At 43.2% G+C, this 15381-nt stretch overlaps 1 protein-coding gene across 1 annotated transcript; it reads left to right on the top strand.

Moving 5' to 3' along the window:
- Nucleotides 1-1563: 1563 nt before the first annotated feature.
- Nucleotides 1564-12669, top strand: LOC118209992 (rho-related GTP-binding protein RhoG-like). The gene is made up of 2 exons (XM_035385769.1): nucleotides 1564-1766; nucleotides 8716-12669. The coding sequence occupies exon 2, from the start codon at nucleotides 8742-8744 to the stop codon at nucleotides 9315-9317; it is 576 nt and encodes a 191-aa protein (XP_035241660.1). The 5' UTR covers nucleotides 1564-1766; nucleotides 8716-8741; the 3' UTR covers nucleotides 9318-12669.
- The last annotated feature ends 2712 nt before the right edge of the window (nucleotides 12670-15381 follow it).

The following is a 15381-nucleotide window of genomic DNA, read 5'->3' as shown; positions in this document are numbered from 1 at the left end:
TGATGCACAATAAAAAAAACACTAAAAATACCAACCATTAGAAACAAGTACACACTTAATTCAGCTGTTTGGCATTGATCTTAGTTTGCAGCACAAATAGTAATATACATCCTTCTGATTTTATATACCCATTTTCAAAAGACAAGACTGAACACTGCAGGATGCACTGATGTATTCAGTATTGGTGGCTTAGACCTATCTGTATGTTGCCGTGAAAGAAATGACAGCCAAACATGTTTTCTCTAAAACAATTTACATAAAACTACGTTTTATATAAACTTACGTTTATTCCTAGTTCTGCTTCGTAACGGCTAAATGAAATAGAAACGTTTAAAGCAGAAACTTTCACAAATTAAAAGGCAGCCTGTGCCCATGACTTCGCCAGAGCACTTCATAAAGCGCAGGACGAGACGAAAAGAGTGCAATAGTGCCATCTTCAGGAATATTTAAGCCAATTTGAATCGTGAGGCATTCTACTGGAACGGACGCCAACGAAAACGACTTCGACCCTTACTAGGCTACTTCAGATACAATCCGCTTAAAAATCGAAAATTTATCTGGAAGGTCTACCCAAAAAAATCCAACTGCCTGCCTCTTATGCAATCTACTTTAAACAAAACTCAGGAAAACTGATCAAAACTTTTTCCTCTGCAGTAGATGGCAGCAAAAGACAAGTGGCTCAAGTAACTAGAATAAAAGAGATATTTGAAAATGACAGTTTTTCAGAAAATATATTTGCTTAAATTCAGCTTAAAGTAGAAACCAGTGGCAAGACGGGGAAATGAAAATGTAGAGATGTAGGCTAGCTAGCATTATCTAAGAGATCGCAAACTTGCCAGGCAGACAACAATTGCTTATTGGCTTTAGGCCTACATGTTTTCTGGAATCAGCTGACAACATACCTAGACAGACAACATAAAACCAAAGACCACCAATTTTTTGAGTACTATTTTAGTGATAAAGCCATGTCTATTAAGCTATCATTTTCCCAATTTACTCAACGTCACACGATTGTTTCAAACGAAAACACAGAATTCTGAATTTCATATATTAAAATGATTTAAGCCTGCAAGTCGTACAAATATGTTTCATAGCCAATCATACAAATGGGCGGCGCTAAAAGCTTGCCACTTCTGGAAGCGTCAATGTGTACATTACCTACCACTGTGCATAAAAGGAGGTGAAGTTGCATCTTAGGTAAAATAAATTATGAAAAAATAAAATCTCAAACATACAACATGCGCTAAAATGTTTGGTAAAGCTATACCCGACATAGGTCTACATACTATGTTTTGACCCCTGCTTCTGTTCAACCACTTAGGCCTGCTGAATATGGGAAATAAACTTCACAAAAAAAGTTTTGATTAAAAAAAAAAAAAAAAAAAAAAAAAAAAAATACAAAGGCTACTATTTATGCTGAGATTTGAGTTTGTATATATGCAAACTGCGTATATGATAACAAAGAAAGACGTTTTGTGAAAGTACGCGCGCTTATTTGACTTCGTTACATAAGCATAGCCCATTTCCTTTTGTAATGGTCCTTTGCTGTTGTTAACAGGCACAGTCACAGCTTGCTAGCTACTTTGCAAATAAACTTCCTCATACAGCAATTACTTTTTTGTGTCTGACTTCCTCTCTTAGCTTTGCATTCACTTCCTTCACTGTGTGCAACTCCTCCTGGCTTACTGTTCCGAGACATTTGAGGAGATCCTTTTAGTCCGTGATCCGAGGCAAGTAGCGCGGTCCTTGGAACAAGATTATGTTTGGTGAGCATATATTTCTTACTTCTTCCGATTAAGCCGTTTCAGTTGTCGGTTTACATATTAGATCACCGCTCATGTCCGTTATATGATTATATGACTTACATGGTTTCTGAGTTTCAGGTTTATTTTTGTAATGTCTGACAGAAGTTTCCTTGGTTTTAACGGTTTCTGCAGACATCCGCCTTATTCTGTAATCAAGCCTACCGCTGAGGGGGAAATCACTCGGTGACCAACATTAGAATGTCAAACGTGCCAGTTATCGACCTGGCGCAGAACGGTTAACTCCACAGTGAATGTGTTTTAGAGCGTTAGTCTACGGAAGTGGATTATTTTTTGTCTATAGGGATGTATAGTCGTTTATTTTCTTTTTCTAAAACTAGACTGAGGTGCCACTCCCAAAGTCGATAAAATGTTCATTTCTTGGACATTTTTTCGGCTTGCCGTTAACAATAACACGAGGCATATAATGAGCATTGTGAATAGTCTACATATACTCTAGCTATATGGATTAAAGTACAGAAGCCTAAAATACCAAATACGTTATTGTATTTGTTATATCTGTATGAAATATTTTGAAAACACGGGGTAGATTTATAAATGTGTATATGATTTATACAGTTTTTAAATTGTAACATAATTTCATAAATATTTGTATCTGAATACCTTTTAAATAACATACATTCTCATGAACTATGTGGTTCGAGTTGTACCGAGGGTAAACGGTTTGATTGCAAGGGTGAGTGCTTTTGGGTGTGTGAGCAACATTGGTACAGCACTCTCATGAGGTTTTGATGATCATGCAGTGTGTACAGACCTCAACTGACAGCCTCCAGCCAGCACAGCACAGTGTCTGCACTCTGTAGTGCAATGCAATCCCTAGGTCAGAAGCAGGCTAGATTCAAATGTGGATTTAGTTTGAACATGGTAAAAGAAAATTACTGTTTTTGTTGATTTGTTTGGCTGTTGCTTGCTTTAGCAAGAGGGCTACATTCCACCAGTTCAGGGAGCTCAGTAAACCCCCTCTGCTATTGTGTGTGTATTATCCCTACATTGATACAATGTTACAGCAAACATTGTGTGAACATCGTAGTAACTGTTAACTGAGATGGTCACATGTTTAAAATGTTAGTTCTGCACATTCTGTTAAGGTATTGCATGCTTTTCCCCCTGTCAGTGACTGTCACACAGCCCATAGTGGGGGTGAGTTTTTTTTCAATATGAATATGGTGAATTCCAAGAATAATTAGTGGAGACAGAAATGGTCATTTGTAAAATTTTTATTCAGAGGTTTCCTTAAAATTGTTGGGCCTATAGACACTTGTATGCATCGTGTTCTGTGCAGGACTATGATATTTTAATTGAAATAGGCCAAATAGAATTTAGATTTATACAATTCCCCCATGACTATTTGTCTATGCAACTTCAAATAGAATTATTCTTGCATTTTTAAATCCTGAGTGATGCATAGCTGCATTTTCCAATTCAGGAATAAGGTTTCGTAAATAATTATAAGCACTTTTTGTGCGATTCATTATTGTATGCCTTTAAACCACAATCACAACTTACAAAAGGAAAAAATCACAAGAGGAACTTGTTGAATTCTCTATTAAGAATTTTGTATGGAAAATCTAAAGATATGAGTCTTGAAGCCAAGTACAGATTATGACATTTTACCCCAGTTAAGCTCTTTTAATATGCATTAAGTTTTCTACAAATTTCACATTGCTATCATCTCCCTGCCTACACATTCGTGCAACGACTCGGGTGTTATTTGATACCATTTATAGCTGCATTCGACTTCTGTTTGTCACAGCACGTTGTCTATATGAGGTACTTGCTCAGTGGCGCGATTAATCACATGACAGCCTGCTACAGAAAGTGAGGTCACTTCATTGTCAGAACAAGAATAAATGTCTGATAAGTTCCCATATCCCATAGCTGGGTACTGTGGTCACTGGCTTTCAACTGTAGCAATGCCATCAAACAGTATCTCGTGGCATAGACATGGGTTTCAAACCTGCGACAGGTAGTAATTTACACATTTGTAAATTATATACACAGCGAACATGTGACTACACGAGGCGAACATGGCAGGTGTTTTCGTTTCCATTAGTACTCTCTGAATGACTCAAATTCACAATACGAAAAACCCAAAGAAAATGTTTTTAGAACCATGTCATGTTATTACGTGTGAAAACGTCTGCTGAACGTAGAATAATTTCCCACGCAGAAATGACATTCAGAACGAGGAGGCCCTCGCTATTTGAGTAACGAGCTTACTGATTACTCCACATGCTCTGTACAAGTTTGGACTGAATAAGGAAAGATATGTTATAAGTGTAGCCAATTTTCAAAATGAGCTACTAGAAGGTTGATATGAAAAAACCTTTTATTTTTAAAAGGAAAATACAGTGGAATGATGTCTGTCGTACAAAACTGACTTATATATTTTTTTTAAATCTGATCAGTGAATGCAGAAAGACATCCCATTCATTTTAAAAACGCCTGTGCATAATGCTACTATTTTGCCAAAGGGGACAGATACACAAGGTTAGACGAGTGGAATTTTATATTGGACTGCTACAGTGCGGGAGCTGGGTTTTGATTGGCAGCCAGAGGGCCTTCTGCGGCCTCTGGCTTTTCTAACCACAGGAGAGTGAGGGAGCACTGAAGAAACGGACGGAAGTGCGGGGGCCGTCCAGTCCTCTTCTTTGGTCTCTCTCAGGTCTCACCTTGTACTGTAGGTTGTTTCCTTGTGTGGTTTCTGAAAAAAAAAGAATGGAAACGGCAGCGTACTCTGGGCCAGGCGTACGAGCGGTGGTGTGTTGCAGGGCTGCGAAGTTCGCAGCGCCAGCCAATCAGACAATTCCTCAAGGACATTCAGTAAAACCACCATTTATTTTCAGCGGGCAGATAGCCTGGGTAGTGGCTGCGGCTCAACGGCCAGACAGGAACTGCTTTTGTTTGTTTTTTTTCTTTCTTCTTTCCAATTCCCCTGCAAGGGTCCAGTGAGAACTGAACTGGTACGACGGTGGCACTATGTAAACTGGTTTACACCGCAGGCGACCTCAGACAGATGCAGTAAGGGGCATGTGCCGAGAAAATAGTGGAAGAAGATTGTGTGTCCTCTTCCGCCACCTGCCCCCATACGCCAGGAAGCTACATTGCTAAGAGTTAGTGCCCTCAGGCTCGAGGGGAAAGATGGCCGAGAGACTTCTGCTTTCCCTCCATTTTGGAAAGAATTAAAATGGCCAGGTGTCTTTTCACTTCTGCAAAGTGCTGCCATTTAAAAAAAAAAAAAAAAATTTTTTGGCGAAAATGGTCTGTTGTTTTCTATATTTAGTATTGCCGTTGATATGGTATGTGTGAAGGTAGTCCTGCTTTGTTACACTGAGTTGGGAACTGAGGCTAAAGGATCCTGGAAATTTTGGGGGCGAGCCCTGGTGCACATGACCTCACGTTACTAAATCGGCGCACTCCCCCGATTGAAGACCGCCTCCTACCCCCAGCTTGAAAGGACAGGTCAGTAAAAGCAGTGGGGGCTTCGGGGTTTTCGGGCGATGTGGCCCCAGATGTTGCGGAGTGACACCGGTCTGGGGCCTGTGAGACGCCGCGCGGGCGAGCGACGAGCTTCCCAGCGCCGGGCTCGGCGAAACCTTCGAAACCGCAGCGCAGCGATACGTAATGGCCGACGCCCGTATCGGGTTTTTCACTCTCGGAGGCTGGGGTTTCTCCGGGGTCCCAGGAGATTGGGCTGAGCCGCGCTCTCGCTCTCGCTCTCGCTCTCGCTCGTTCGAGTCCAAAGGCTGCATCACAGGGAGGGCTGGGACGTGCGCAGCGTTCCTCTCTCACGGCTAATTGGCGCGTGTTTAGCCCCCTCCGCCCAAACGCTCGAGCGTAGGGCCTGCGGAAACCCACGTCCTACGTCAGAAGGAAATAAAAATTAAATTAAAAATGGTTAGTTTTATCTCTAACCTATTAAAAGGCAGATGTTTCTCTGTTTCTGGACACGTAAGAATACCAAGAAAAAACTTCACGATGAAAGTATAGAGAAGCTGTTCAGTTTAAAATGGCAACCCGAGGAGATTTGCATAGAGAGATAGAGATAGACTCCACGGGGGTTAATTTCACAGAGAAATGAAACAAACTGAAAGCTTTACAAAAATAGTAGGCCCTAGATGAGCAGTGCACGTCACAGTAAGATAAACACATCTCGAGTCTGTTGCTGATGCTTTTTCTCTCAGAAACACATGTATTCAGACAGGGGTTCCACCAGGGATTTTGGGGTCCACGAAAAGATCTCACATTGGGCTCCACCACCTCGGGCCACCACAGAAAGTCCTATTTTTTTTGAGGGGTATTCTCAGTCAGGGCCCTTGGAATCATCCTAGCGTACCCCTCATATGACATCCCTGGCAGCGCCTAAAGGTTATATACTGGTGTGAAAAGCTGCTTCATAATTTATCCCAGTGTAGGGAAGTAAGACATTCTTGCTGGAAAAATATCACAGGAAAATGTCTGGAGACAGACTCATGCCCTCTGTCACCTTTGATCTTAAGTTCACTTCAGATACGAGTCCAAGAACTGGCTAATGCCTGCATATTTTAGCCATTCGAGGTCTCCAAAAACATCCTACCCCTTATCTGTATTAGCATTCATTGGGGGCCTAAGGGCACACAGGTTGACTGACGGTATTATTTCTATGTGTTGGATTGTGGCAGTGTTTTAATCTGCAATAAATGCCTTTTTTATTTCAATATTGAATCCTCAACAGTTAAAAAAAATTACGACTCATGTAACAATATTGTCTGCTGATCAACATGTCTCCTGAAATTCAGTAGTACCTCACATCTGAGCATGGCATAGCCTACATCTCAGAAAAAAGGGTTCTTTGGCTTGTCTCCATAGGGGACTATTTATCCCTTTAACCTTTATGGACCCCTCTTTGGTAGGTGTAAAAAGCATAAATGCTCCAAGATTGAAGCATTTTGCCTGACAAAAAAACCATTGAACTAGATAGGGTTCCTCTATGGAGACACAGAGGAGCCTTTTGGAACCCTTTACAGATCCAACCCTGAGAGTCTAGTTTACTGTGGTTGGCGTTGTTAACACTTAACACTTGTGAAAGTCCAGCTCAGTATAGCACTGTGGTTCACACTGCAACAGTCATCCCAGGCAGTTTGGTGTTTGCATTGAATAGAACGAAGACCTGTTCTTATTCAAGTGCATACATACGGTATTGCTGTATCTGGGTGTGTCTGCTTAAGATTCCACTTAACAACCAGAGACGGACAGAGAGAGAAAAGGAGGGAGTGAGAGACAGAGGAGGAGTAGAGGAGAGGCAATGCTAGCACATGAACCTCTATGTACGTTGACAGACAGGCTCTTTCTGTGTTCTACGGGGCTCAGGGGAGAACTATGAGGTGTGGAAATGGGGCTCATGGGTATCAACTGTTTTTGAGCCTCTTTGAGTGGCTTTCTTATGTCTTTACCATACAGGACAGGACTTAGTTACATAGCGGAATGGAATGAAGGCCGCTTGTAGCTAACGGAAGCTAGTTTACACCTGACTCACACACCTGCCAGTTTGTACACGCGTTTCGTTCACGTGTAACTGTGTATTAGTAATGCACTGCCCTTCCAGTGTTAAGGACAAGCCATTGGCTTGCAGTCACCGTTCGGCCGTGAGTCACGTTTGCCTGAAAAGAGACAAAGGAGGCAAACATTCACTACCTGGCTTTGGTCATGAGGTGTGAAGACACATTGTGGATGCTGCTATAAAATGTTTGATTATGTACACGTTACACCGCAGCCAGTAAAGGGATTTAATGAGATTACTGCATATTACATTTTTTTTTAACTTCTATCTGCTGAAATACTTACAGTATGACTGAAGCCTAGTTAGGCCTGCACATGGGGGGGGGCTTTCAGGGGCCCTGGAGAGTCACAGTCCCCCCTTGTCTGTGTTTTTATATATGGCATTTGGTGTTTGAGGTAAACTAAATTCATTTGAATGGGAGCTAATTTGAAACGTAGCTGAATATTTATTTGCAAATTCACATTTAGTACTTTGCTCAAGAATGCATGCATTCAGCAATTGTGTCACATTCACTTTTAAATGAATTATAGGACTGAAGACATTTTCTTCCTCAAATATTATGAAATGACTGATGAATGTGTTGCAGGAAATTGCATTTGCATGTCTTAGGTTTTCTTACAGCTTTACTGGCTAACTTCTATATTCATCCCAGGCATGGTCTTGTAAATAACCTTTTGACTTTAGATAATCTAATATTGCAGCACAGTTTGCCTACGGATATTTCTGAAATTACCACCTTACCACAGAAAACTGAATTTGTGACTTCCTTAACTTGTTTCAACAGTCATCTGAGGCAATGTAAGCTCCAATACGGTGGCATTGTATTTTGGAGAGGATTCGCTGAACTAAATAATGGCATGGGATAACATCTCTTTTGTTTAGATGCTTTCCTGTTTTTCCCTTTCCTGTTGTATCCTTGATATACCTTAACCCAAACAAAACTGGTTCCAGGTAATTTTTGTTTTACGTTTGTTTGCTGCAGTATGGCGCTGTTGTGTAACAGCATTCTGGCTGCACGCAGTTGAGGACAGAGCGATTTGCCCACAGAAAGTGTAGCAGTGGTCAGTGGACTGGAATAACCACTACTGCTATATCGCCAAAGGAAGAGCCACTCAATCAGACTTTGCTCCTGCAGAAATCTAGCTGCATTAACCTCAGGGCAGAATGTCAAAGATAAAAGTAAAATTGTGACTTTTAACACTAATTTACATTAGTGCAATTTAACAAGAGACAACAGCAACAGAGAGGGGCAACTAAAAAAAAAAAATAGTTAGCACATATATTTTTAAACGCATCCGGCATGATATTCTACAGGTGCCTTAGCGAGTGGGTGACACTGGCATTGTGTTTCAGGTTGCTGACACAGAGAAGAGGCCAGCATGCAGAGCATTAAGTGTGTGGTGGTGGGGGACGGAGCAGTGGGGAAGACCTGCCTCCTCATTTCCTACACGACCAACGCCTTCCCCAAAGAGTACATCCCCACCGTCTTCGACAACTACAGCGCCCAGGTGACCGTGGACACCCGGACAGTCAGCCTAAACCTGTGGGACACGGCGGGCCAGGAGGAGTACGATCGCCTGCGCACGCTGTCCTACCCGCAGACCAACGTCTTCGTCATCTGCTTCTCCATCGCCAGCCCGCCCTCCTACGAGAACGTCAAGCACAAGTGGCACCCGGAGGTGACCCACCACTGCCCCAGCGTGCCCATCCTGCTGGTGGGCACCAAGAAGGACCTGCGGGCCGACCCGGAGGTGCTGAAGAAGCTGAAGGAGCAGAACCAGACCACCATCACCCAGCAGCAGGGGGCGGCGCTGGCGAGGCAGATCCACGCCATCAAGTACCTGGAGTGCTCCGCCCTCAACCAGGACGGCATCAAGGAGGTGTTCTCTGAGGCCGTGAAGGCGTTCCTCAACCCCCAGCCCGCCCCTGGCAAAAAGCCTTGCGTGCTTTTGTAGGGAGAGATTGTTAATACAGTCATAGAATACAATTGAATTTTAAAAAAATACAAAAATATATACGGTGTAATTAAAGTTTTGTTTGAATGGAAAACACGGAGGGATTTTTTTTTTTTTTTTTTTTTCCCCAATTTCGCATGACGATGCTCCCAGGCGATGATGTATTCGTGGGCCCCTATTGGTTGGAATGGGATTTTTGTTCCTCTTCTTCTGTCCGCGGTGGATGATGTGGGGGACGGTCTTTGGCCGTGGGGATACCGTGAAGAGTCTGGGAGCTCGAGTCCCTCAGGTGGCCTACAGTGTGATAATGAAGTGCAGCTCTTATCCCTTCCCCAAAATGAGAAATTCAGGCATCCATTCCATTATTTTTTTTTTAAATTTTCTGTCAGCGCGTCTCTGCTTTCTCCTAGCATGTCTTCACTGCCGTACTGAAGGGAAGACTATAACAGGCCCCCTGTCACAGGCGAACCCTGCCTCCGGGCTAGCTCTGGGAGGGAAGGCTGTTGTGTGCGCAGGTGAATCCCTTTTACCCGACGGTGAAGGATGGAAGACAGTCCCCATCGGTCTCAGCCAAAGCTCGGCTCTGCTTCTCAGTCCAAAGGGGGAGAAATCTCGCTCCGCTCAAGGCCGACAGGGCCATAAAATCCAGAGACCGTGCTTCGTGCCCCTGGCCAGTTGCCCCAAATGGCTTCCGTGGTCGGGGTGTTGTGACACTTTGCCCCCCCCCACTTAGTTATCCTGCACGTGAAGCTCCTTCTGTCCTCTGGCTGTCCAAATCGCACACAGGCAATTCCCTTCTGGAGCTTTCCGCTGACCTGCCTCAGCTGTAGGTCAGGTGTACCTGAGGTGAGCCAGAGGCAGTTTCACGCTACGCTGGCTAACCTCAGATACGCGAGTAGCTTAACCCCAAGCCCAGACATGTCAGACAGGTGTAGGCGTGTGGATCCGGGGAGGCCATGACATGTCACAGTCAGAAAGGGAATTTCGCCATGGTTACCGGTGGCTAAGCAGCGAGCACCTTCTTGCTCATGCTGTCAGTTCAGTCCTGTGAAAAAGACATTTTACCTCACCCCCGCCTCCTCTGTGGCAGATGTGTGTGTTATCAGCTTTCGGTTACAGCAGGGGTGTCAAACTCCAGTGCTGGGGGGCCAAAGTGTTAAGAGAGAAAGCGTTGAGAAAGGGTCAGAGGAAAGTACTGTACCCCTGATCGATATAAATTACCATTAAGATAAAAAAAGACCAGTGATCGTTTCTCTTTTCGTCAAGGTTCATACAGAGTAAAGTGTTCAACTCTTACAGTTGAATTATCACCGGACATTTTACTGTGTATACACCACCTGAATGTTCTCCAAGTAGCCAATGACTAGAATTGCATAAACCCATTTCAAAAAAATGTTTCTATTATGATAAAACCATTACTGCTACCCATCAGTAACCTGAGATTAAAATAACGAATGGGGCAAATAAAAAGTAATAAATCAACTTTTAATGGTTTAATTTACACACTTTAAGATTCACTGTTTTAATAATTTGTCATTCACAATTAAATGTAATGTTTACAGTTAAGTACAGTTACTCATTCTTGCCTAAAGTGGTACACAGACAATCCAAAAGCCAAAACTGCTTCCCATCTGTTTACGAGCTGGTTACAGAAGAAGTCAAAATTAATAAGCAGTAATGCATGCACATTTTTTATGGAGAGAGGCTGTACATACACTCTAACAGAAACTGTGAGGCACAATTAGGAACGGAACAAGACACCTCTTGAACTGGTTCCAACAACCACATGAAAAGTTACTCCTTATCTCTGCTGTAAACATAGCACGTGTCGCTATTCTTGTTGATAGAATGGTTTTGACAATATGTTCAATTTGTGAGGGTACCACAATGACATTTTCACGAGTCATAACATCACCAAACGATCACACTCCAGGTTTTACGTTGTCATTATACATTTTGTGGGCCAGTTTTGCAGGCGCAGATTAGGCTGAGCCTCGTCCTAGGCTAAGTTCATTTTCGAATCGAGATTCTCCGCACAAAACTCGATGTAGTCCAGGACTGAACTTTAATCCGTCTGTGGAAAAAAGGGCCTTTAGGTTGCGCCAGGCTGCGTGCTCTGGTTGGGTCAGTGTGTGTAATATTAAACCGACGCGCTGAGGTTTCGTGTGCGCGGAAGGGACTTCCACGTTGTACGCGTTACGCGGGTTTCTCCTGTCATTGACTCCTGCAATACCGAGTGCGGTCAACACACCTTTCTCTGTGAAAAGTTTCTGTACGAGAAAGCAGTTCCTTTCCCCGACTTCCTCAGGACAAAGAGATTGCTAGATCTTGCACAAAACTTTCTCAATTCCCGCAACTGGTGATTCCACACAGTGCTAAAATGAAACGGTTGACTACCATTTCAAATCTAGGAAACTTATTGACGGGGGTGTTGCAATTGAATGCAAATATTCTATAATTGTACCTTGAAGTGTTTGGATAGCACCAGAGATTTTAATGGCTTGGGCTGAAGCTGGAAATTGATCTACCTGTTTTAAGATATTTAAGAATACAATTCAATGTGTTAAAAATGTGCCTTTCTGTCACAGATAATCTCAGTATTCTAACTTGATAATATACTCCAGTGAGGTATGCCAGTGGGTATCAGCAGTGATACTGGGGTGGTATCTTCAAAGTGCTACAACTAAAAACCTGCATTCAACAGTAATCGTCCAGCTATTCAATTGCTAATGCACAACACTGTAGAAACTGTCTGAGCAGTGTGCTTTAAGGATGTCTGCGAAACGGATGAAGTTAATGTTATGAGTGATGTGCCACAAACAGCATCCATTAACGTAACTGAACACCCTAATGCTTCCCGCCCACGGAATGGTCACCGAGGGGATAGAAACAGAGGCACAGTTTATCTTCATGTCTTTAAACCTTTGGGCCATGACTGCCTTGACTTTAGTGTCAGAATGAGCAGAGCACTGAACTGAACTCGCTCCAGTCTGGAGCCATTTTGAACGCACCCGCCAACTCTGCTGCTACGCATTTCACTTGATGAAGAATCGTCTCCTTCTTCTTCCATCGCGTTTCCCTTTGAAATGTGCTATAACAGTTACTATGACAAGAAGGCGGTCTGAGATATCTGAGAAATCTGAGAACAACATTGCCCTGAGAGTTGAACTGATGGTCTGTAACATCAGATGTAGAACAATAGTGGCATTTTAACCACTGGAGATGCAGAAGAGTACTTGAGTATGATGTGCCATTGGTAGGGAATACTTATATTGCAGTTTGCAGCTCCTGTTATCAGGACATTTCCAAATCTCCAAATCTTCTTTTCTAATATTCATTTTCTATGCTTGAATGTCTTTTAAAAAAAATAAATGTGTTTCTTATCCTTAATTTATGATGTTAACATTTTATAATCAAATAACACTTCGAAATGAAAAGAAGGAAAATATAAAGAAAATGTAAGTGTCAATATGAATGTTAATTGCTTTATTGAACTATAATTAAAATGATATTCATATCCTGTTTTCTGTAGCGTGTGTTCTGTGTCTTTTAGCAGATCCGTCTGGTTTCTTTTCTAAGGATCTGTTCATTGTGTTGAGTACCAGTCACCAACAATTATGCTAATTTACCTCAGGTTTTACAGTTGACCTGTCCTTTCAGGAGTAATGCTAGAATCCACTGTTTGTTCGGTAACACCTGCTGCATGAGTTTTGACCAAAGGATTATCAAAATTCTGTGAGATTCATGCATGTTAAGACATTGGCCTGTGCGACAAGAAAATTAACTGAACAGAATGAGCAACTTGGAAAGTGAGGAATACATCGTCTGGGCCAAAATCATGGCCTATTTTTCAGATGATATATATATATACATATTTTTTTTAATAAATCCCGTTTAGTATAAAAATGGACTGTAATTGCAGTGAGTGAGCAGCATATTTCCCTTGTAGAAGCACTGTGTGAGCTGCAAGACAGAGATTCAAAATTTTATGGGACTGTTCATTACTGTAGATCTAGGCACTATGACACCTGGCATGAGGAAGGTTGCTGGGGTTGCAGCCTGTTGCATTCACAAGTGGCTAAAGGCTCATCCTGTTTGCTATTATCTGCTTTTCACTTTACCCCAGCCAACGCCTAACTGTATTTAACGCCAACTGAACACTTTGGGCCGACACGAAAGAGGAAACGCAGAGAGCTGCTTTACATACTAAACGCAGAAGCTGATTTTCCTACCCGAGCCATTAGTCAGCTAGGCAGAAAGAAAGAAAGAAAGAAAGAGAGCGAGAGAGAGAGAGAGAGAGAAAAGGGAACTGCTCACCAACTTCCTTCTGAGCTCGCCTGCTATTCAGTAAGGTTTGAAGTTATATCTGGGTGGGGGTAGGGGGGGGGGGGGGGGGGGGGCGGGGGGGCGGGGGGGCGGGGATTGGGGTTTCCTTCTGCTGTACTGCAGCTATGCTGGGAAGTCTTTACCAAAATTACAATGACTGGAGAAATTCCACCCAATCAGGGCTTTTTGGAGGGGAGGGCCGACTCCAACTAAAATCACAGCCCCTTGGTACCACACAAAACATTCCCAACACATACTGGTGGCCCAGTACCACACAAAACATTCCCAACACATACTGGTGGCCCAGTACCACACGAAACATTCCCAACACATACTGGTGGCCCAGTACCACATGAAACATTCCCAACACATACTGGTGGCCCAGTACCACACAAAACATTCCCAACACATACTGGTGACCCAGTGCCACACAAAACATTCCCAACACATACTGGTGGCCCAGTGCCACACAAAACATTCCCAACACATACTGGTGGCCCAGTACCACATGAAACATTCCCAACACATACTGGTGGCCCAGTACCACATGAAACATTCCCAACACATACTGGTGACCCAGTACCACATGAAACATTCCCAACACATACTGGTGGCCCAGTGCCACACAAAACATTCCCAACACATACTGGTGGCCCAGTACCACACAAAACATTCCCAACACATACTGGTGGCCCAGTACCACACAAAACATTCTCAGCACATAGTGGTGGCAGTAGCTTGCATAATGAAAGCAGGTTGTATCTGTCAGAGCCTGTGCAATGCATTTTAAAAATCTAGTAATAGATGATTTAGTAATTTCCTGGTCCCCTGGGCCTACTTTTTGCAATCTCAAAGATTTCCTGTCCGGGGCCTATTTTAAGGCCCTGTTTACCCCTGGTTAAATCCAAGACTGCTTCTGCTCCTCGGACACAACAGTGGAAAAAAACAGTTGAGGTTCCCCTCCTTCGTTTCCCATTTAAAACTACATTCAGGGGTTACACTGGGAGAGAAATTTGCTTTAAGAACCACTTAGGAAAACCTCAGCTCTGAAGGACCACAAAAAATAAAATCCTCTGTTATGAAGGACATTTTTACCTCTGCCCTATGTCTCCACTTCCTCGGTCTGTGACCCTTCTCTAGCCAACACCCCCCCCCACCCCCCAGCCCCATCCCCTCCTCCTCCTCTGCCCACACCCTACTGCCTTTTCCTGAAATTCCAGAGCTTGTTTCTATTGGCCTCGGTAATCTTGAGTGTTACCATGTGAGCTACAGGGATTTAGTGATGCCATTTGCATTGTCTCTCTCCACCATATAATAGATGGGTCATGGAAGTGTGTAAAAAAAACAACTATAATGTAACACTCACTCAAACATGTTGCTTCCTTTTTGACAAAATAGCTACATTCAACTTCGAACATGCAAAAAAAAAAAAAAAAAAGAGTTACCAGCTCTAAGACACCCTGCTGTTGGCCATGTAAGAGTGCTTAAGAGTTTTGATTATGCTTGAATCACACAGGGATCTTCATGTTTTTAACACATTCTCAGCTTCTGAGAACAGTACTGATGGGGTACAACAGCAACTGCAGTGGATAACAGTGGCGTCACTAGGGTTGGTGACACCCGGTACGGTCGACTGTTGGTGTCATCACCCAATGTCGACCGAGGGGGGGGGGGGGGGGGGGGTATGTGCAGTTGGATGTTGTCGACCGGGGTTATGCATTCAAACGACAAAGCGCTT

The sequence above is a fragment of the Anguilla anguilla genome, chromosome 12 (assembly GCF_013347855.1).
Source record: "Anguilla anguilla isolate fAngAng1 chromosome 12, fAngAng1.pri, whole genome shotgun sequence".
Lineage (NCBI taxonomy): Eukaryota > Metazoa > Chordata > Actinopteri > Anguilliformes > Anguillidae > Anguilla > Anguilla anguilla.
This window is presented reverse-complemented; position numbering and strand designations above follow the sequence as displayed.

Excerpts from the sequence above, each read along its gene's own strand:
- LOC118209992 (XM_035385769.1), top strand. The coding sequence starts at position 8,742 with ATGCAGAGCATTAAGTGTGTGGTGGTGGGGGACGGAGCAGTGGGGAAG.